Source organism: Nuphar pumila, chromosome 6 (assembly GCF_984573655.1).
Source record: "Nuphar pumila chromosome 6, dmNupPumi1.hap1.1, whole genome shotgun sequence".
NCBI classification, from domain to species: Eukaryota; Viridiplantae; Streptophyta; class Magnoliopsida; order Nymphaeales; family Nymphaeaceae; genus Nuphar; species Nuphar pumila.
Window position 1 is genome coordinate 95,979,498 of NC_143254.1, and position 24,734 is coordinate 96,004,231.

Here is a 24,734-nt window from a genome sequence, read left to right on the forward strand (position 1 = left end):
CTTTGTGCATATTTTTCGGTGGCGGTTGCTTCTTGATTGCTATGACTGCAAATAGTCACAGTCAACTACTAGGCCAGCTATCATCGACAGCAGATGGCCATGCTCAGTGGTGGATGCCATCGGTGATGGAAGTCGACTGCTATCTGCAGCCGAGAGGGAACATGACCCCATCTAGAACCAAGGTCTTCCATTATTGCAACCACCGCCTAATGACCTAGGAAGTTGGCGGTTGGCCGCTTCAGGGTGGCCATCGCTAGCGACACCTAGGGTTGGTCGTCGGAGGCAGCCACACCCGACGAAGGCTGGATGGGAGTGGGGTGGTGGACGGAACCCTGATAAAAAAAACCAAAATTTTCAATTGTAGGGACGTGTATGGTCGGCATTCACTGTAGCATCTATAGTGGATCCTGTGGATCGGCTCTGAGCCTGCCCCAAAAATCTTGATCTGAACCCGAACCCAATGAATGGGTTTCGAGTGGATCATATATAGGAACTGACCCAGGTGACCTGATCCAGACCCAAACCCATTACGGGGTCTCGAGTGGATCGGGTTAGCAACTGACCCCGAGGACTCGATCCGGACCCATTGGGGTTCCAGGTTTGGGTCTAAACCTGATATTGTGGGATTTGGTCCAGGGTTTGGACTCATCCAGAGGTTCTGAATGGGTCGGCTCTATGACTGACTCGTTTGGCCTGATCCGACCCAAGACCCGATCGGACCAGATCTAGATCCGAACCGAGTTTGATCGAGGTCAGGATCCCAACCAGTCGGATCGATGGATCCGACCTGGGATCCGATTGGACTTGGTTTTGGATCCAGATCAGGTTTGTAAGGTGGGATCTAACCCAATATCCATTTGAAATGGGTTTGGATCCGTACTGGTCTGGATCCATGAGATGTAGCCTAGATCCATTGAGACTGGTTCTGGATCTGAACTTGGTCAGATCAGGTTCGAAACTTGATCCATGCACTATTTACCTCTTTTAAGGAGCAAAATCGGTTTGGTGATCGATACGATAGATTTTGGGACCAGTTTAGAGCATTTTCTTACCAGTTTCGAAAGTTTGTATACCGGTTCATGCAAGAGGAGACCCTATTTTTTGTATGTAAAAATAAACAAGGGTTTTCTCATTCGATTTTAAGGGTTTTTATACTTTTGTGCATATTTGAGAATGGTTTGGTAGTTCTAAGACCAGTTCAGAGTCATTCTTGACCGGTTCAAGACCGTTTTACACCAATTTGGGATATTTTATGGCTGGTTCCAACACTAAGACCCTAGGTACTACATGTAACAACATGCCTTTGTTATTTTCTCATGCTTTATGTGTATTTTTATTATGGATGCATGACTTTTGCATGCATTTTATGTTGTTTTCAGTTATCCATGATATTTAAGTATGAAATTATGACTTAATTCATGATATATGTGATATGTTTTATCAAATATTCATTTATGCATAAGATATGTAGCATGAATTTGTGTCTTTTGTTGTTATTATACATAGTTTATCATGAATATGTATGCATTATCATGATTGCATAGGCATGCTTTGTAATGATACAATTGATATGAAGCATCAGAATTATATTCCCAATATGTAATGAGGATGAGTTTATTTTATTCCTTCTGATGTATGACAATACATTATGATGTTATGTGATCTGTGAAACTAAATTGATTGTCTATGATATTTTTGTATTGTTGGTTCTATGTAAAGTATCGCTTATTTTGAAAAGACAGAATAGCAAGATAACAATATTAAAAGAACCAATAAAATGGGTTAGAAACCAACATGTTAATAAATATATTCTTAACATATTAAACACTTAAAATGAATAATATTGTTGTACATAGAAATATGACATCTGATATAGAGGTGTTCATCTCCCTGACTCATATGATTCATTCTTGTGATACATGATAGCATGTGAACCCACATGAAAATTGAACAGAGATAACATTAAAGAACTTCGATTATGTGCTTTTTTGTGTCAATGAGTCAAGTGAGAGAATGTTGGACTTTTTGGATCGAGTTTAACCGGATGTGACCCGGTTTGATACAAGAAACACCAAGAGACAAAATGAGAGTGAGAGGGTTGTTACGTGAATGTGAAAGGTTCACATTCAATATGTCAACGTGAAAGGTTCACATGCATGTAACTCCGCTCTTCTCCCATTATATAAGGAGATCCATGGTAGCTTAATGAGAACTACCAAGGATAATCTCTCTTTGAGTTCAAGGGTCTTGCTCATCATTCGACATGACGGTTCAGGCTTATCGATGGTGTTGATTGGCTGAAGAGAATGCCAACCACCCACATCCATCAAAGCGTTGTTCGGATCGTCCATGGCCACATCCAATAAGTGGCTCTTCTGTTATCCATTTTATGCCTACATCCATGACAACGCTGGACCTCCTTCTATTTAAAAGAGGTAATTTGGCTCTTGTACGGTGTCTCAATCAACATAGAAGAAAGTTTAGTGTGGTCTTGGACTTTGGCAACTTTTGTCAAACTATGTAAAATCTTTGTTCTTCATATACGGCAGCTTTCTAGTTTTGCTTTTTTGTGTGTTTGTTTTTTCGATGCATCAGTAGTTTTAAGGGTTGTTTCCTCACTAAGGGCTTTCTACGGCATGTTTGCTTCATGAAGTGTTTGAATAATATATATTTGTGTATTGATAAGACCGTTCACTATTTCTTGAACCTCGATCTCTCTCTCTCAAATGAACCATATAGTCAAGAAAAACCATAAACCAGAATAGAAGAGCTTGCCCCACCCATGAGTAAATATTTTGTAGTAGCCTCATTAGACCGTACATCTCTCTTGGTATATCCAGATAATAGGTAGGAGCATATACTGAAACATTCTGAAGCTGCAAAAATAGTTATTAAATCATTAGCAAAACATTCTTTCTAGAGTAGCTGTTAATACAAATAACAGAAACTCTGTTATAGCCATTTCTATACATTCAATGTACTCTACGGATAGAGGAATACACAGAGTACTCGTAACCTGAAATACAGCTACTTGGGAGTGCTAACTCAACTCGTAACCTGAAACTGCATCGAACTTTTGTTTGCCAACAGTTTCACAACTAATGGTTTGCATGGTGTTGCCTACAAAAGAAAAAGGAGGAATGAAAGGTAAATGCTGCTTGATCTTTGGTTGCTCAGGCATCATAGGTACACCTGCTATGTTTCTATTTGTTGTGTTTCTGAAGCTCATTTCTGTGTGAGGCTCTTAAAGAGTTGAGAGGCAAGGAAGGCCTTGCAGAAGGGAACTTTTGGAGGTTCAGGTCTTAAGAAGAGTGGGAAAAATTGTGCCTCTTTGCATCCATGCTTTTGTGAGAAATTGAGAAGGATGAATCAATTGGGTGGTTGTAGCACGTTCTGAATTAGATCTCTGCTGTTTATATCCCAACTTGCCCACAATATAGAGCAGAACTTGAAACTATCAGAAAATATTTGGCAAGATTGTGGATAACATCTTCAGTTTTATTCAGGCTTTATGACACTTGTCTCTTGTATCCTGACCAAAAAAACAAGTTGTGTTCCTATCATAAGAATTAAGATGCGATTGAATCTGTTGCACTCTTTTAAGCTCCGACGGAATTTGTATAAGGCTGTGTTTGGGAAGGCATCGGAGGGAATGAGAAGGCGTCCGAAGTAGTTACAGGCAGTTAAGCTTATATGGGGTATTTGCCTGTAATTTGGGACAATGGATTTGAGAGACTAGAAATATGATAACTAATATATATATATATATAGTAGTTATCATAACTACTATGTGAACTGGGCATTTCAATCACGTTTTTTTGTAAATTTACATACCATAAAGTTTGTTCTGCATAACTAGTTCTTGTGCTCATGTTGAAATCATATCTCTAGTTTGATTATACTTCATTGTAATTGTAATGGACTTTTATATTTATCTTCATACTTTTGGACTTATTTTAAAATACTTGAGATTGTAGTTGGTTTAATTAATATTTATGTTTAATTTAAATATTATTTATTTGTTAAAAAATAAAATATCAATGATACAATTAAATAAAATATAACCTTTCTCTACATTCTTTGCTACTCAAATACCATGCTACTGGTTCCTAAACAGGGTGAGGAATCAAGAGTAGTTGCAAGCCTGAAACCTTGAAGAAGTTGTTTATGCTTCCAAATAAAAGAAGTCAACAACTCCTCCCAAATCCATTTGAAATCCAGTAATTGTATTTCTCCCTACTCCTTGCAACTCCCTTTAACACGGGTTCCCAAACATAGCCTAAAAGAATAAAGAGGAACTGGGTTGAACCTCGATCAAAAGAACAAAGAGGAATTGGATTGGAGCTCGATCAAAAAGGCACCCAAAATTGTAACTAGCAAATGTTATCCCTAAAGGTGGCTTTGCGAATCCCAACAATAGATGCTGGTTTTTTTTTGCCTTTTAAAGTTGATCCGAGATGGTATTTGCCAATTTTAAGGATTGAAGATTTTCATTGTTTTCATTACCTTAAATTCCCTCCTAGTCACAGCTCCCAAAGGGAACCAGATGTATTGTCTAGCATAATCAGCTGTGGGTGAACCAACCTAAGTCCACAATCCCCATAGCTTTATATGCTTTATCTGATCTAAATATCATCGGAATTAGGCTTAAGAGCCTTGTGAAAATGGAAGTAATCGGCAAACGGTATTAAAACAATGTATATACATGTGAGGATTGTGACAGTATGTCATAACATGACCGGTTCATGTGGCCAAAATGGTGTCCCTGTGACGTAGGTTGTATTATATTGAAATTGCCATTGTAACTATTCTTTGAATAGAGACAGACCGATGTCGTCAATATCGGTCTGAATACAGCATGAATGAACCAATAGTCAGATCTGTTTATAAGTTGGAGTCAGAGCCATATTGCTTGCTTACCGGAGGAGATGCAGTCACCCAACTATCCTTACTTTGCAGCATAATAAATCACAGTTTTTGCAGTGTGTGAAAAGGGCAAAACAAAAATGTTTGATACTGATACAAGCTCTACGTGTCTGAATGCATCAACCCCATGCTCAGATAAGTTTCATCAGCATTCTAGACAACCCTACAAAAATACTGCCCTAAGCTGTCCAGGGCAATCTGAAGAAGGAAATAATGCACTGTCCACATTCGCCTCCATGACCAAAAACATGGTGGCTATGCAAGAACCAAACATGTGATGCATTGGCAGCTTCTGACCAATTCAAGGCAAGACTCTCCGCAGCAGAAACACCATGTTTATACGGGCAATTTTCAACCTGCTGATTTCTGTTACAATGTGTACCACATCATAGATTCCTTTTCTGGTTTTTCTGGTTCTTCCTCCTGAGGATCTTCTTCCTCTTCCTCTTTCTTTTCTTCCTCTTCCTCGTCTTCTTCGGGAGGATCAGCTGGCAAGGGTGTCGGAAGTGGTGTTTTCATAGGGCTGAACTGAGGGAAGATATCTGGTCTTCTACCAGGTTTTGGTCTCTCCCATTCCTGCAACCAAGACATCAGTGTAGTTGATCAAACAAAGCAACTCTTTCTGACTGGATCATGAAAGATTTATGTGAAAGAAGGAATACTCGTCTAAAACAGGAAAAGAAAAGGTCAGACAGCGAGCAAAGCAACCAAAAGAGTAGGCAAATCCACAAAACCAAAACTGAAGGCAAAGAATAATGAAAGAAGATAATGCAACTTGGATCATTTTTGTTCTTTTGGACAAATGATTACAAGCAAAACTACAAAAATACGCTGTTCGCATACACATACACATCCTCATTGGTAGTCATGGCACCACTAAGAGAGAATAGACTTTATTTTTTACTCATGTTTATTCTCTTAGCAGAAATTTTAAACGAGCCTGCTGCAGTGTGATATCTCAATCATCTATGAAAGGTTAGTCTACAAGCCCACTTGGGAGTGCAACTCTTTAGAGTGAACCTACACCGTCAATGGCAAGTGTTTTATACTTTCATGTGCAACAAGATAGCAGCATTTATTGCTCAAGGGTGGATCTGATGTAGGAGACTGACTAGAATCAATCAACAATGCATCTGCAAACAAGGTTTGAAACACCAGAATGATGCACATAGTTGGAGTCACTTGCAGATTGGTATTAGGAGGGAAGAGAAAAAGCTGGGCGCATATGGAAAACTCACTGGAACTCAAGACATTGGAAATGGTTAAAAAAAGAGTACACGTGAATCATATGTAACTCAAAGGGAAGTTACTGCACACAAGCAGCCAATCGTGGTTCGTGAAATCCCACAAGAATGAGAATGGGCCATGAATTGGCCAAACAGCAAATAATTTGTGTTCAGAAGTAGAAGATTCTTGTCCCAGAAATCATAGCTGGCAATTCAACATGAAATTTTAACTCCAGTTTTGTTAAAAGAGAAACAAATCAATAGAGCCTTTAGATGCACTTGCTTATCCAAAAATGTGATAGTGCTTGCACAATAGTGCAACGTCCCAGCTTATCCCATTTATCTAGATAAGTTGACACATTCAGACACAGTATCACTGTGAGAAATAAACCAAGAATCAAGTCAGCAAAAGTTTTTTGCACAATCATCTAAAAAAAAGAACTGGAACAAGGAAGTTGCCAAAGAAGAAAGATGACTGAATATTGGAGAACACACAAATGATGGACTGATCTACACTGGAAAATAAATCTTCTCACTGCAAGGAAGCTGAAATTACCCTGTTTCTGTTTCTCCACCACATCATCGACACTGTTCACTTCCATGCACAGGGAAAAGTATGCTAATGACGAGAACCTTTTGATTTCACAAAATAGGACTAGTGAAGTGAACTCGTCTCTTATCACATGATTGCTAATGTTGATATCGGTATCCAAAATCTATTCCTGAGGAATGCATAATGGAATCAGTGAGGAGCACTTGATACCTGCTTATTGATGGTTAAGTATTTTGAATGACCCAAGTGTGGTTATGCGCTTGAGATACCAGATAGCAGCCTTACTATGATAAGTGCCAACTTTCAAAATATCACTCTCATTGGGTAGACTTAGCTATCGTTTAAAATATATATGTATTATTGAAGCATATATATTCAGATGCATTCACTGAACATACGATGCAATGGACTGCGTTGACGGGATGGACACAGCAATGAACAAGCCTAACCTATTTTGAAGTGTCTTGTGCCAGAATGCATGTACATGGTTGTTTGGAGGGGACACTATCCCAAATAGGCATGTTGCTATGACATAGAGTGGAAACTTATGAGTTGCGACACTGGAAGCCTCTATGTCACCTGGGTACGGGTGCGGGTACGCAGGCTATGACACGGCAATTCCAAAATATGTGGGTACGGAGACATGGCTAAATATATACTGAAAAATATATATTATATATCTAAAATATACTGAAAATATATATTATATATATAAATATATATTATATATTGAAAATATAATACATAATATAAATATAATATAGGACACGGCAAATACCGTGTCCAGGTACGAGTACCCGTGTCGACACGGGTACGGCACCCAAGGTGCCATGTCGCATTAACATAGGGAAGCCTGGAACCTTTTCATTGAGGACGAGGAATTTTAGTGATTATAAAAGATTATTCCATTGTTTTGTGATCAGGAGAGAAGAGTGGCCACAATTGAAAGTGTCTTTCCAAATTATTCAGCTACCTATGCTCAACTCTCCTCCTCTTCCCTACTCTTACACTAGCAAGAATCAAACCACCCTCTTCATGCATTCGCTTCCTATTAATTTCCCACCTCCAAACACATTTTGCTCCCTCTGTCACTCCACCACCACTAAGCAACAAACTTCAGAAGTTGACCAAACAGAAGATAGATTGCCAACTGAAACATACCAAAACAGCAATATTACATCGAATCTAGAAAAAGGGTGATTATGACCCTGATTTGTAACATCTCAAACCATAGAAAAATAAAATTCCTCTGGACTTCTACAATCTCCACCATTTAGGGCCTGTTTGGTTGTAAATCCAGAAATTTAGTTTTCTGGTTTTCTACTTTTCAAACTTTTGAAACTTCAGGTTTTTTAAAATTTGGATAAATGAATTGTTTCAGTGCACTTAAAAATCTGGAAAGGATATCCAGATTTTCATTTTTCACATGTTTGGATGGTTGAATTAAAAATCTGGAAAAATTATCAACCTCATAAGACAAAATCAATTCAAATCAACAAATTAAAATATTTTTATTTTCAAAATAAATAATTAATCAAAATAAATATAATTCATCATTTTAAAATGAATATAACTCAAAATAAATAATCAATAAAAAATAAACAATCTTCAAAATGAATATAATTCTTCACTTTTGGTGGAGCGCCACCACCACGCCATGATTCATGCCGGATCCGACAGCAGCAGAGCGGGCATGAGCTGCCCCCGGTGAGCCACATGGTGATGCACCCATCGTGGTACACATGCGAGCATGGCAGCATCTTGTTGTACGAGCTGATAGGTCCACGATAGGATCAGAAAACTTTGAAGCATTTGTAGAGCCAAGTGAGTCCAAATCACCCTTAATCAAGTGTTGAGGTTCTTCAGTTTGAACTTTCCTCTCACGAAGTTTTCTTCAATTTCTGACCTTCTTAGGACCTTGGAGCTCTAAACTCACCTCCTTGGACATATTACAGGCCCTCTAAAAATATATATCCTATTTTTTATTTTTCTAATATCCTGTATATAGGGCCTGTTTGGTTAGTACTAAATATCCAGATATACAGGATATTAGAAAAATAAAAAATAAAATATATATTTTTTACTGTTTGGATAGCAAAACGGATTTGTTAAAATCGGATTTCTGAAAAAAAAAACAAGTTAATCCAGGGGACCTGGATTAATAAAAACTGGAAAAAATTTAAGTTATGTTTTATCCAAAGTTACCAGTCGTGGAAGCCGGAGCGGGAAGCGATACGGGGAGCGGGAAGCGGGAAGCGGGAGCGGGAAGCGGGAGCAGGAGCGGGAAGCGAGGCACTTTCAAAAATTTAGGAAGTGGGAAGCGTGGGATGACTTAGAAGAAAATTACGAACTGTCTCGGAAGCGAACCAGAAGCGAGGGGGAAGCAAAAAAAAAAATAAAAATAATAAAAAAAATGGGGAAGCGAGGGGGAAGCGCGCTTCCCTGCATGTTTCGGAAGCGTGACGTTTCGCACTTCCGAAACGTGCTTCCCCATGCACCTAGGCACTTCCGGTAACTCTGGTTTTATCCCAAAACACAAGTCTTCCAACACCCCCACCTCCCCTCCCCTTCCCTGACCAAACCTTCAAGTCTCTCTCTCTCTCTCTCTCTCTCTCTCTCTCTCTCTCTCTCTCTGGCGATCACCATGCCAAAATCCAGCGACCAAGAGGCCATATTACCTTGCCAGAGCACGACCAGCAATCAGGGGCCGAAGAATCTCATCTGGCTACTCTCAATCTAGCTTTTTGGTCGGTTGGGCCACCCTTCACTCACCATCCCCAACTACGAGCATGCGGTGACCGATCTAGGGAGCCCCTCACAGGAGTGGTCGGTTTCATTCATGATCACCGTCGATTGCGCCAATGTCTGCACTGTTAGAGTTCTCCAAAATTGATAACCAAGAAGCTACAGAGAGGAAAGAGAAATGAGGTTGCAACTGATCACGTTTTTCCATAGAGGAAAAATCATGATCTCTTCCTTTTAATATAAAACACAAAACCTAATACATGGTTTTTAGAAGTAACCCTAATAAGTTACAAGTATTTAAAAGTATGTCCAATATATGCTAGACATGTTACACATATGTAGATTGGATCCGGTCCAGATCCGGATCCAAACTCAAATACAAATACAAACACACGGAAGATATATGCCTTGTCTAATAGTCCCCCTCAAGTTGTGCATGATTTTGAATCATGGACAACTTGCTCTTTAAGAACCAAAAACAGCATTTTGTGAGCCCCTTAGTGAGCAAATCAACCACCTGGTCTTCTGTTCTAACCTATGTCACATGGGTGCGGGTGCGAGTGCGGGTGCGGGTGTTCCAAAAAACCCGGGTGCGAGGGTGCGGTAGGGGCAAAAATGTAAAATATATATATAAGGGGTGTCCGGGGGTTTCCCACGGCGCGGGTCCCGTTGCGCGGTCAGCAGGCAAGGGTCCAGGAGGGCCGCCCCTTACGGGGGTTATAGGGGGGCAGCGCCCCCCCAAAAAAAATTAAATTTTGCAGCCCATTTCATAGGGCAAAAATTTTTAAAAAAAAACAAAAAAATGGACCAAAATGACCCTGGGTGCGATCAACGCACCCAGCGTCGGGTTGACCGCACCCGCATCGAGTCGAGTCGACGCGGGTGCGGCACCCTACTAGACGAGTCCCTATGACATAGGTTCTAACATAATGAGGCTCAATCTCTTTGTCTTCAATCTTCTGCCTGATAAAATGTTGATCAATCTCAATGTGCTTGGTCTTGCTGTGATGAATAGGATTAAGAGATATTTGTATAGCACTTTGGTTGTCACAAAGGAGAATGCAACTAGAAATTGGCTCCTTTAACTCTGTTAACAAATGTCTAGTCCATGTTACTTCTGTCGTAGCAACAGTCATCGCCCTGTATTCAGTAGTAATCAGTACTCTTCAAGTATCTCAATATCCTTTTTACTGCATCCATGTGTCCCATCCTTGGCTCATGCATGAATTGAGAGACTTGATTGACTGAATATGTGATATCAGGCCTGGTAAATGTAAGATACTGAAGCATCCCCACTAGACTCAGATATTTGGTGGGATCATGATACAAGTCTCCATCTTGTGTACTTAATTTCTGATTGAGCACACCAGGAGTAGCAAGAGGTTTGCAATCCTTCATTCCAGTTTTTTCTAACAGATCCATGTTAGACTTTCAGATCTCCAGTCCTTTACCTGTAGAAGACAAAAAGACAACAGAAAAGAGGGGTATACGAAACAGAGAGGAATACCTCCTCGGGGCATCCTTTTTCATTGTATATATAGGTATTACAAAACATATTAAGGTACAAGTTTACCCTTAATAATAAATAAAAATTACAACATGACCACTTACAAGAGACGTCTGGAATATTAAGGATAAATGATTGGATCTGGATCTTAAGGATTCGGTTCAAGGTAAACAAACGCTATCTTTTCACCCTCCCTCAAGTTGTGCGTGGCCTTGTACCATGGACAACTTGCCCTTTTGTATCCAAAATTTGTCCTTCATTAACCCTTTGGTGAATAGGTCTGCAACTTGATCTTCAGTTCTCACAAATTGAGGTTTAACCTCCTTGTCTTCTACCTTTTGTCTCACAAAATGCTTGTCAATTTCAATATGCTTAGCTCGACTATGATGAATGGGGTTGAAAGACATTAATCGCACTCTGATTGTCACACAATAAGAGTGTTCGTGAAATATGTTGTCCCACTTCAGTCAATATATGTCTGATTCAAGTGGCTTCAGCAGTGGCAGCAGCCATTGATCTATATTCGGCTTTTGTACTTGATCTCGCAACAGCCTTTTGTTTTCTACTACTCCATTATATTAAGTTCAGCCCCATATAAATGAGTAACCTGAAACGTACCTTCGTTCATCTGGATCTCCTCCCCAATCAGCATCGCTATAGACGACAATCTCATGTTTGGTCGTTTCTGACAAGCTCGGTTTATACAGAAGACCATCTCCAATCGTCCCCTTTAAATACCGAAGAATCCTTTTAATTGCTTCCATATGCCCTACCCTGGGTTCATGCATAAATTGTGAGACCTGATTGACTGAATAAACTATGACAGGTCGAGTAAAAGTGAGATACTGGAGCATGCCAACCAAGCTTCGATATCGTGTAGGGTCTTCATATAAGTCTCCATCTCTTGAACTTAACTTCTGGTGAAGAATGCATGGAGTGCTCAGAGGTTTACATTCTTTCATACCTGCCTTTGTTAAGATATCCATGGTGTATTTATGTTGAGTGAGACTTAGGGCATTTGATTTTCCGTCAACCTCAATCCCAAGAAAATAACGCAGCTCCCCTAAGTCTTTCATCTTAAACCTTTGACTTAGAAGTTGCTTGACCTCTTCAATATGATCTCTAGAGTTCCCAGTAATAACAATTTCATCAACATATATGAGAAGCAAGGTGATTACATCTCCCTGTCTAAAAATAAACAGAGAAAGATCTAAAAGTGATCGGGAAAAACTGTGCTCCCTTATTGCTACCGAAAAATTGTCAAACCAAGAACGCGATGCCTGTTTCAATCCATCAATTGCCCTTCTTAACTTTCATACATACCTTTGTGGATCTCCTTCAGCACATCTTGTGGGCTGCTCCATGTAAACTTCATCCTTTAGATCACCATGAAGAAAGGCATTTTTAACATCAAGTTGGCTTAGTGTCCATCCATGCTCAACAGCTAGAGAGAGAATAAGCTGAATTGTCCCCATCTTTATAACAGGACTAAATGTTTCATCATAGTCTAGTCCCTGTTCTTGGGTGAAGCCTTTGGCCACAAGCCTCGCCTTATATCTTTCAATGGTTCCATCTGGCTTGTATTTGATTTTATATACCCATTTTGACCCAACAACATTTCTATTTGATGGTCTTGGAACAATCTCCCAAGTTCCACACTCATGTAGTGCTTCCATCTCATCGTTCATGGCCTCAACCCACTGTCTAGAATGTGCTGCTTGGTGAAAAGTAATGGGTTCATCCTCTTTGTCCAAAGCGGTCAAAAATAATTGAAAATCCATAGAGAAATTCTCGTAACTAACCCATCTTTCAACAGGATGTCGAATTCGATTAGACTTTCTAAGGCCAGGATTTTGTGAGGGTGCCTGCTCAAGCATGTTGGTCGTTGGCCTATGCTGTTCTCGCCGAGTATATACAATGTCCTTGTACCTACCGGGTTGTGGTGAGGCTTCTATATCTTCTTGGTGACTCCAATTTTCATGATGACTCAAATTGTCATGTTGTTCAACTCTCTCTGTTACCTGCCTACATTCTGCAGGATGGCTGATATCGGCTTCAGTAAATAATTCAGAGCTCAACCATGGATAGTAGAATTCAACAGCACTCGACGAGTATTCTGTGAAGCCTGGATGGGAATCAAAATTCATCTCATCAAAAACGTGTCTAGAGACTTTGATGCGCTTTGTCCTTAGATCATAACATCTGTAGCCCTTGTAGTCATCTGCATACCCTACAAATCTACACTTTAGGGCATTATCTTGAAATTTGTGCCTTAATGAGCTGTCAACATGAACATAACATACACATCCAAACACACGTAAATCATGGTAATTGGGATGGACTCCATATAGAGTAAAATATGGAGATTTATTTTCCAAAATATTCATCGACAATCTATTTATAATATGAACTGCAGTATGGAAGGCTTCCGTCCATAAATTTATGGGTAAATTACTGTCGTGCATCATGCTCATTGCAGTTTCCACAATGTGTCGATGCTTCCTCTCAGCAATTCCATTTTGTTGAGGGGTGTGCAGGCAGGACACCTTTCTTCCTATTCCATTTTTCTGGAGAAAACTAATAGTCACTAGAAGAAAATTCACTTCCCCCATCGAACTGTAAGTACTGAATATTTTCGGAGAAGTGATTCTTGACATAAGAGTGAAATCTTTGAAACAAGGAAAAAGTTTTTAACTTATGTTTTATGAAAAATATTCACGTATAACGAGAATAGCTATCAATGAAAATGAGATAATATCTAGTACCAAAACAGGAACTAATTGGAGCAGGTCCCCAGACATCCGAACAAACAATTTCAAAAAGCCTTGAAGCTCTTTTATTGACATTATGAAAAGGGAGCACATGGCTCTTACATAGTTGACAACTAGAACATTTTTGTTTAGTCTTTTCAAGACTCAGACTCTCACTAGGAATGAGGTTATTAGTGACAAGCTTTTTAACAAAATGATCACCACAGTGACCCAACCGACCATGCCATAGATCTGGCTTATTACAATCTGAAACACTGAAAATAAAATCAGATGAGACAAGGAAAGACACAGACGGAGGCTTCAAGGCATTATAGATTGGCAGACGACATGCAGAAGGATCCTCTTGAAAAACATACATGTTACCTTATCGCTTGCCTTAAACAAATGTTTTCTTCGAATGGAGATCCTTCACATGAACAGAAGGAGTGAATTCAACGGAGACATGATTATCATCAACAAGTTTGGAAACAGAAATAATATTTTTTTTAATATTTGGGGCATGAATAACACTGGAAAGGTTGAGAACAGACTTGGACATAGGGATAACTAAATTTCCAACATGAGAAATAGAGTGATGGGATCCATTCCCAGTGACTATATAATTTCCACTAGAATAAGGAATAGGATTGAGAAGCTTACCTGCGTCTCCAGTAATATGAGTTGCTGCCCCAGAATCAACATATCATGTTCCCTGCTCATTCTGCTTTAAATTCAATGCTGCTAGGGCTGACATGAGCAATTATTTTAATTCTCCATTCGATTCAGTTTCTTTCTTATGCTCTCCTTGTTGGTGATTCTCTTTATTTTGTGGATTAAACCAGCAGTTGACCTTAACATGACCCTTTTTGTTGCATATATAACATGTAGGCACATTTCTCTGTCCTTGAGAATTCAGAAGAGCATTAGGGGTGGGTAAGAGCCCGCGTCCCCCTCATGTGTTTTTGCCCTGTCCTCCACGTCCTCGAAAACCATATCCTCCTCTCCCTCGCCCATAGTTGACTCCTGTAGCAAGAACATCCTGATTGTTTCCTTGTGTATGAGATTCCTCTGGCAAACCCTTCAACAACATCTCATACTATAGCAACTTAGCGCGCAAATCCTCTAACTTTGGTAATTCAGGTAGACACAACAATGAAGTTGTAAGAACATGATAAATCCATCAAAATTTGTTGAACCATGTCTTTATCACTAACAGGGCATCCAATGAGGGCTAACTGATCAGCTACACTTTTCATTATATTCAAATATGCCATGACAGTCAAAGAATCCTTCCTCATCATCTGAAATTCACGCTTGAGGAATACCACTCGAGCCTCTGAAATCTGAGAATATGAGCAAACCAATCTGTCCCATAACTGTGCAGTTGTGCAATCATCTGGAATGGCAATAAAGACTTCCTGCGATAGGGTCGAAGTGATATATATAAAAGGGATTATTTGTCTTTTCCAGGTCAAAAAATTGGAAGTGTGTAGTTTTTCAGACACAAGTTGGTTAAGGAAGCTCGCGGAAAGACTGGACTGTGCAGCGGGGAAATCCATAGTAGATAAAAGAATATTGGAAAAGGAAAACAGAAAACAAGGATGGTGATAGACAGACCTGATACTAACCAGATATGGTTATCTTTTGGCTCAGCAGTAAGAAGAATATAGAAGGCGTTAAGATAGTGGAACGATATTCAGCGAAAAAGAATGTGGATGCAGAAAGCACCGATTTTCAAATCTGGGATTCACAGTTCCAGATCTGGAGATCTGACCCAGAAAGAGAACAGTAAATCAGAGAAAAAAAATAGGGTTGCAACAATCCAGATCTGAAGTCAAAACAAAATAAATCTGTGACAGGCTGAAACAAAAGGTAGTTCGAGGCTATCGCGAATAGAGAGAATCGAAAGAGAACAGAAAAAGAGGAAGGTAGGACGTGAAAATTTTAATAAGGTTTAAAGGCAAGAGACAAGACTACGAAAGATTTTTTTTTTGATTTGGAGAGTAAAGAGTCTCTTCAGTCATACCTTCTGGAAATCACGTTCACACCCAGATTTAACGTGCTCTGATACCATGTTAGACTTTCAGAACTCCAATCCTTTACCTGTAGAAGACAGAAAGACAGCAGAAAAGAGGGGTATACGAAACAGAGAGGAATACCTCCTCTAGGCGTCCTTTCTCATTGTATATATAGGTATTACAAAACATATTAGGGTACAAGTTTACCCTTAATAATAAATAAAAATTACAACATGACCACTTACAAGAGACGTCTGGAATATTAAGGATAAATGATTGGATCTGGATCTTAAGGATCCGGTCCAAGGTAAACAGACGTTATCTTTTCAATCCAGGGTGTATTTATGTTGGGTCAAAGTAAGCTTATTTCCTTGATTATCCACTTCTACTCCAAGAAAGTATCGAAGGACTCCAAGGTCCTTCATTTTGAATCTCCGACTCAAAAGATCTTTAGTCTCTTGAACATGGTTCTCACTACTCCCAGTAATAATTATATCATCAACATATATCAACAAAAGATAGTAAACTCCCTACCTCGAAGAATAAAAAAAGAATGATCCAGTTGTGATCGATAAAAACCATGTCTTTGAATTTCTAGGGAAAAACTTTCAAACCAAGATTGAGACGCTTGTTTCAGGCCATAGAGTGCTCGATTTAATTTGCAGACATACTCCTTTGAATCCCCTTCTGTATATCCTAACGACTGCTCCATATATACTTCTTCTTTCAAGTCCCCATGAAGAAAAGCATTATTCACATCTAACTGACTTATTCTCCAACCATAATCTACCGTCAATAAAAGAACAATGTGAATTGTGCCCATTTTCAAGACTGGACTAAAGGTTTCATCATAATCCTGTCCAAATTCTTGCGTGAATCTCTTTGCTACGAGGTGAGCTTTGTATCGTTCAACACTCCCATCCGGTTTGTATTTAATCTTGTAATCCCATCGTGACCCAACAACATTTTTATCTCAAGGTCGAGGAACAACTGTCCATGTTTGACATTAATACAAAGCTTCTATCTCTTCATTCATGGCTTGAATCCATTTTTTGGAGTTAATGGCTTGATAAAAATGCCTAGGCTTGGTCTCTTTCTCAATCTATGACAAAAATAGTTGAAAATCCATGGTGAAATTCTCATCACTAACCCACCTTTCAATAGGATGCCAGACTCTTTTTGATTGTCTGATCGGAAGTGCCACTGTAGTAGAAACTGGAGAAGTGGTGTCATTGGGCGAATAAGAGGTAAGTGCTTCTTGTTCAGTATCATTCGGAGTCAAAGGGGAGCCCCTCTCTCTTCTCTTATAAACCTGCCCAGCAAACTTATTAATCTCTAGAGGATTTTCTATTTCAAGTTCATGTATTCCATTGTTTTCATCTTGACAGGATATCCCTTGAGCACAGGAGGAAGAGCACTCGTTACTTGTATCAGAAAATAGATCTGCACTGAGCCATGGATCATAAAAGAACGCATTCATATTGGTTTGGGCAGAAACATATTCTCCATCTCCAAAATCATTTTCATCAAAAACTACATTTCTAGATATCTTGATTCGCCTCTTGTCAGGATCATAACACCTATACCCTTTATGATGATCTGCATATCCAACAAATCTGCACTTTGATGCCTTAACCTGAAATTTGTTTCGCAAAAAAGAGTCAATATGAACATAACACATGCAGCCAAAAGTTTTTAGTTCATAATTAGGATGTTTCCCAAATAAAACGAAATAAGGTGATTTATTTTCTAAAATCTTCATGGGCAGGCGATTAATAATGTGAACAGCAAAATGAAAAGCCTATGTCCATAATCCTATGGGAACATGACTTTAGTGCATCATGCTCATAGTGCTCTCTACAATGTGACGGTGTTTCCGTTCTACAACCCCATTTTGTTAAGGTGTATGCGGGCAAGATACTCTACGATTTATTCCACTATCTGGGAGGTAATTGATAAATTCCCCAGAGAAGTATTCCCCCCACTATCACATTGGAAATGTAAAATATTACAAGAGAAATGAGTTTTAATAAAAGCATGAAAACGACAGAAAATAGGAAAGACTTCCGATTTATTCTTCATGAAATATATCCAAGTGAAATGAGAGAAATTATCGATAAAAATGACATAATATCTGCTGCCAAAATTAGAGATTGGCCCCCACACATCAGAACAAACAATTTCAAAAGGCCTTAAAGCTCTCTTATTTATTGAATGGAAAGGAAGAACATGACTCTTATACAGTTGACAACTAGAACATATTTTATCATCTGATCTAGAATTCAAGCTAGATTCAGGAATAAGCCCATTAGATATTAGTCGTTCAACAAAGACTCGACTACAATGACCAAGACGTGAATGCCAAGAATCGGGCTTATTACATTTATTTGAAGGTTCCAGACTAAACACACGAATACTCTTTGACGACATAGACTGAGGAGATGACTTCAAGGTAGGTCGAACACAAGTAGAAGGATCCTCCTGGAAGACATACATATTTCTACGGCGTTCTCCTCTAGCGAACGTCTCCTTCGTTTGTAGATCCTTGACATAAACAAAAGACGGAGTAAATTCAACAGAAGAATTAGTATGATCAACAAGCTTAGAAACTGAAATGATATTTTTCTTGATATCTGGGGCATGAAGGACATTTGAAAGATGGAGCGGAAAATTAAGCAAGGGAACAGAAACATTTCCAATGTGAGTAATGGGATGGTGTGACCCATCTCCAGTGACTATGTTACTTTTTCCAAAATAAGGAATTAGAGTAGAGAATTTACCCGTATTACCTGTGACATAAGTAGCTGCCCCTGAATCAATGTACCACACTCCTTTATCATCGCACTTTAGATCAAGTTCAGACAACGTGGCCAAGAGGAGCTCTTTCACATCTCCACCAAACTTTGATGAGTTCTCCTTTCGCACTGACGAGCTCTCTCCCTTTTGAAACTTTCCTTTATTTTGTGGATTGTGCCAACAATTGGCTTTGATGTGACCTCGCTTGTTACAGAGGTAACATGTGGGTACATTTTTCATATTGAAAATAGGTGTAACATTAGGGGTAGGCAGCAACCCATGCCCCCCTGGAGTACCTCGTCCTCGTACTCTACCACCACCAAAATTGTTATCCCCACGTCCCTGACCAAAAGAAACACCAGTAGCAAAAACTTGTCCACCAGTCTCATGTAACATCCCCTTCAAAGTCATCTCATATTGAAGTAATTTTGCTTGCAAGTCCTCAAATGACAATAAGTCGGGTAGACATAGCAGTGAGGTCAAAAGGACATGAAATTCTGGTCCCAATCCATTCAAGGTTTGCCTGACTTTGTCTTTATCTGTCACTTCATACCCTACAACGGCTAGTTGATCACTGATGCTCTTGACCTTGTTCAAGTACTCCATGAGAGACATGGAACCCTTAGTAAGGAATTGAAATTCACGTTGAAGGAATGAAATTCTAGCCTCTGATATCTGAAAATATGTCTTCACTAGCTTGTCCCACAGTTCTTTTGCTGAACACTCTTCTGGAATTCCCACCAATACCTCTTGACAGATAGTAGAAATAATAAAAGCAACTGCAACTTGATCATTCTTCATCCAAATCTCGTATTGGGGATTTGGTATTTGTTGTATAAAATCAACATCATTTCCATCCTTAGTTTCTTTTATGATAAATTCTGGAGGGGTTGGGATTGATCCATTTAGGTGTCCAGAAAGACCTTGACTCTTAATGAATGAAAGAATTTGTCTTTTCCAGATCAAGAAATTTGAATTGGTAAGTTTTTCAGAAATAAGTTGGCCAAGAAAGTTAGATGAGAGAAAAGATTGAGAAGAAGAATCCATGACTTAAAACGGAAAAACAATATTGGCATGTGCAATCAATATGTAAAGTTTTGCAGATCACGATGCAACAAAATGAGGCTCGTCTTCTTCTTCTTTTTTTAAATAGAAGAAAGCAAAAGCCGAAAACAATCTGATCTGATTAGACAAATTTAATCTAATTTCATCAAAAGAGTGTAAACTGCGAATTTTTATGTGAAATTGCACACAGCAATAATAAAAAGAGAGGGTTGTATACACAGATGAAGCCAAGTATTATGTAAGAAAATAGATCTGAAAGTTCCAGACTTCAGATCTGATTATATCAAGTGGTCGGTCGACATATATCTGAAAAAAAATAATCAGATATGTTCATACGTAGATCTGTTATTACAAATGAAAAGAGAGATTATAGTCAGACGTTAGATCTGGTGCACAAATCTGGGAAAGACTGTTAGACGTCAGATCTGATACACAGATCGGACGAACAAATCCGATATGCACAAATTTGTTGTTACAGAAAAGAAATAAGATTGTCGTAAAAACTAATTGGACGCAAACCCAAATCAGTTTCAGAAATATTTGATGCAAAATATTTGACGCAAACCCAAAACAAAAATGAATGAAGAAACGTTAGACCTGAAGAGATTAGATGGATAAATATCTAGAGAAGAAATAAAAAACAGAAGAATAGAGGCCAGAAGAAAAGGTTTAGAGATGAAATAAAGAGGAAGAAGAGTAAAGGTTTAGAAAAGAGATAAGAAAGAGAAGAAGATCCTTTAGCTGGAAAAACTTTTAGCCCTCGGGTCAGATCTGCTCTGATACCATGTTAGAGTTCTCCAAAATCGATAACCAAGAAGCTACAGAGAGGGAAGAGAAATGAGGTTGCAACTGATCACGTTTTTCCATAGAGTAAAAATCATGATCTCTTCCTTTTAATATAAAACACAAAACCTAATACATGGTTTTTACAAGTAACCCTAATAAGTTACAAGTATTTACAAGTATGTCCAATATATATTGGACATGTTACACATATGTAAATTGGATTCGGTCTAGATCCAGATCCAAACTCAAATACAAATACAAACACACGAAAGATATCTGCCATGTCTAATATGCACTTCTGAATGAAGGAGTTCACCGACGGCTTGTGCAGAAGGATGCTGCCATGCTCGCATGTGTACCGCGATGGGTGCATCACCATGTGGCTTATCGGGGGTGGCTCATGCCAGATCTGTTGTTTCCAGATCTATCATGAATGATGGCGTGGTGGTGGCACTCCACCGGAAGTGAAGAGTTATATTCATTTTGAAGATTGTTTATTTTTTATTGATTATTTATTTTGAGAGTTAAATTCATTTTGAAGTGATGAGTTATATTTATTTTGATTAATTACTTATTTTGAAAAGAAAAATATTTTAATTTGGGAATTTGAATTGATTTTGTTTTATGAGCTTTATATTTTTTCCAGATTTTTAATTCAACCATCCAAACATGTGAAAAATGAAAATCTGGGTAACTTTTCCAGATTTTTAAGTGCATCCAAACATTACATTTATCCAAATTTTAAAAAACCAAAAGTTTCAAAAGTTTGAAAAGTAGAAAACCAGAAAACTAAATTTCTGGATTTCCAACCATAGAGGACCCTTAAGGAAATGAAACAAGAAAGCCAAAACCATACGATACCTTCTCCTTCCTTCCAACTAGATTAATTGCAACATAAAAATGATACATCATTGAAAATGAAAAACAACATTTTCTCCAGAGAGCCTACATCTACATCAATTGAATTGAACTGAAATGTTCCTATGAGGCAGATTTTGCGACATAAAACCAACAAATAGATTAACTCTCAAGGAAGTGAAAAAAAAATCAAGGAAATAAATTCTTAACCAGAAGAGAACATAATTTCTACAAAGATCCGTAGAAATCTTTTCCTCTTTATCCATCTCTGCGTGATTTTTTCACAGCATGAAGGCAAGAATCAGCAATCTATATGAGCTATGCACATGGATTTTAAAGGTGTTGGAGCCTTTAACGCCTCTACCTTAAATGGGCCTTGAGGCCTAAGCCTCATTAATAGGGAAAGAGGCCATCCCTCTTTACCAAAGAGGCCCAAGGCTCTATATTGAGGCTTAAGCTTCAATGAGAGGCATTGGCCTCTCAACTAGTCACACATTGGATAATGTAGTCACGGTGCTTTATGCAACAAAATGTAGGCAACGCATAGATTTCATATAAAAAGGCAATTAATTTCATAATTTAAAAATGCCACGTATTCATATTATTAAATAAGCTCCTAATAAAAGTAAAAAAAAAAAAAAAGATATACGTTGGGCACCTTGTAAATTTAGAATTGCCTTAGAAGCTATGTCACACGGACTCTTCTAACAGGGCACCACACCCATGTCGCACCCAGGCGGGTGTGACACTTGGACACGGCTTGCTTTGTGTTAGGTGAAGTCAACCATACTGAGGTCCATTTCTATCCAAAAGTAGATTCAGTTAACCCTAATCAAGTTCATTTTTATCTATATTATATATATAAATACATAAATGGACACAAATACACATAGTGTTAACTTAAAACTGTTAAAAATTATATATATATATATATATATATATATATATATATCCTCCCTGCACCCGCAACTATATGACATAGCTTAGAAGCCATTGAAAGGTTAAAAAAAGATATAAGAGGGCAGAATTGATATTGAACAGAGAATTAGAGGGAAAAAATCAAAGAGGATAGTTTTCATTAAAAAATTAATTAGCAATATTGAAATTTCTTTCCAAACTTTGATCACCTCAAAAAAAAAATCTGCATATTTATTTCAAAGATTCAGAGGCATTCAAATTTAGCCAACAGGGCTCCAATGACCTGAACTTGTGTACATAGGAATGTCAATAGTTTGGATTTGGATCCATATCCAATCAATTAGATCTGGTAGAGTAATCTAATTGTTAAATAGGATTCATTGCATTCATATCGGAAGTTGGATGCAAATCAGAAACTAAAGTGGTAGATTTACCTATGTCTCATTTAGTCTTATTTGATAATGCTTGCATCCAAGACTAATTTGGATCCTCTTAGCTGTTTTGAATCTAGTCTGGTTAGCTTGAATGGCTAACACCGAACAGGATCCAGATTCAGTATCAGCCTTTTTCGTATGAACTTAAATCTGTTTAGGTTGGATTTAGTGATGTTTGCAATTGAACTGTGTACGTGTATCTTACATTCATACGAGTGCAAATGGATCAATTTAGAGTTTTTTTTTCTCAACTTTATGCCTTGAATGAGGTTTACGCCTCGTTGCGCCTCAAGGCTTACGCCTCACTCATATTTTTCAAAAAAAAAAAACTCACTCATATTTTTCAAAAACACCTCAATACGCCTCACGCCTTTAAAAACCTTGGCTATACATGAAAAAAAACCTTAATTTAAAATCGATACTAAAATCATCACAAGAACACAAATTTTATGCTCCCATTTTGCTAGCGTTCACAATCGAATAACTTCAAAAACGCAAAGAAAAAACTCAATCACCCAAAAAAAAAGCACCTCGTTCCATCTCGAACAACAATCAAAGCAAATAGACCAAAACAAAAGAATAACAAAAATAAAAAATTAGAAGCGAAGAAGAGAGTTACGATGGGGAAATCGAGCGGAGACCGACGCGTCATCTTCTCTTCCTCGGGCGCCATACAGACCGGAGATGCACGGCGGCCGGCAGGAAGGGCGACTCCCCGGCGAGGGAAGAGGTGGACAGAAGGGAGGACGGCCGACGTGGAAGGGGCGGAGGAGATGGTTGCTGCAGAGAGGCACCACCCAGCCATCTCTCTCTCTCTCTCTCTCTCTCTCTCTCTCTCTCTGCTGCTGCTGTTGCCGCCTTCGGCGACTGAGAGGCCTCACTTTAACTCGGCAGCTATCTCTTTCCCTGCCCCACCTGGCCACCCACCAAACCAAACGAGGCACGTTTCAAAACAGTAATAAGTTGTCACAAGGACACGGAAAAGGACACGGGAACACACCATTTTGGTAAAAGTTTTCGTTAAGAACAGTCTCCACCATAAGAAAAACCATACTCGGGTCCGATAAGGACCCGTTCATTGTTGAAAAATTAATATTTTTTTCCCTTTTTTATATTGAAAAAAACATGGGTCTTAATCAGAACTTGGGTCAGACTCGGGTCTAGTAATGAAATTTCACAAACCATACCTGGTTCCATATACTAATCAGTCCCTTTTGGTCTGACCTGGTTTCTAACCTGACCCCTTCTTTATCACAAAACCCTAACCCTATAAGGTTTGGACGGATCAGGTCCGGGTCGAACCCAACCCGTTGACACCCCTAATCGAATCCCAGCTACTGGTAATACCACGTAGCAAGCTTCGCTCAAGGGTTATTGCCAAAAAAAACTGTCTAATTTATACTTAGAAAAGACTGGCTAATATTATGATAATTACTTGTAGCTGTCCGCAACAAAAATTAGGGGTGTAAACAGGCCACACTTGAGTTGGAGCTGGGCACGGATCATAATCAGACCCACATTCAGATTCAGAGTTGGATGGGGATCAGCTAAAACTGAATCAACATTCACCTAGCTTAAAGTCCAACGTTTACATGTATTCCAATTTGGATTTTAGTTGGATTTGGAACTTACTCAAATTAGGGTTAAGATCCAAATTGCAAAACTAGTTATTGTGTCTAGATCTGATATATAATTAACATTGGCTACCTAATCTAACTAAATGGATTTGGATTTGGATTTGGATTTTATAAGATATGCTTACTACAATTAACATTCTTGTTTCAAAGACCAGATATGCATGGGTCTAGATCATTAAAAACACTTTTAGCAGTGATCACACTTCTCACTTGTGGAGATATGCATGGGTCCCACTTTCACATATCTCATGGTTTCGCCGTCGAAGTTTGATTGCTGCCTGCATCACTCCCTCGCACAAGCCCACATCCAGTATAGGCCCTGGGGGTGAGGGTCCTAGACTCAGAGTTTTAGACCTCGCGACCAACGATGTAGGTATGGTAGGCTGAACCAGCACGACCAGGTCTTCGCGCCCAGATGTGTTTTCTTCAGGTCATAAATAAAAAAATGAGGTGTGAAAATCCCATTGTATGCAATAATGGAAAAAATTCTCTACCTTGGCTTCTATGTACTAGGG

At 38.8% G+C, this 24,734-nt stretch overlaps 1 protein-coding gene across 1 annotated transcript; it reads right to left on the reverse strand.

The window, feature by feature from the left end:
* Positions 1 to 4,952: 4,952 nt before the first annotated feature.
* LOC149835281 (uncharacterized) lies at positions 4,953 to 23,436 on the reverse strand. The gene is made up of 2 exons (XM_090011790.1): positions 23,202 to 23,436; positions 4,953 to 5,502 (listed from the first exon to the last, which is right to left on the reverse strand). The coding sequence occupies exons 1-2, from the start codon at positions 23,385 to 23,387 to the stop codon at positions 5,296 to 5,298; spliced, it is 393 nt and encodes a 130-aa protein (XP_089867916.1). The 5' UTR covers positions 23,388 to 23,436; the 3' UTR covers positions 4,953 to 5,295.
* Between the last annotated feature and the right edge of the window lie 1,298 nt (positions 23,437 to 24,734).

Coding starts and splice junctions, on each gene's coding strand:
- LOC149835281 (XM_090011790.1), bottom strand. CDS start 23,387: ATGGCTGGGTGGTGCCTCTCTGCAGCAACCATCTCCTCCGCCCCTTCC. Junction 5,503..23,201: donor CTCCGCTCGATTTCCCCATC/GTAACTCTCTTC, acceptor TCTTGGTTGCAG/GAATGGGAGAGACCAAAACC.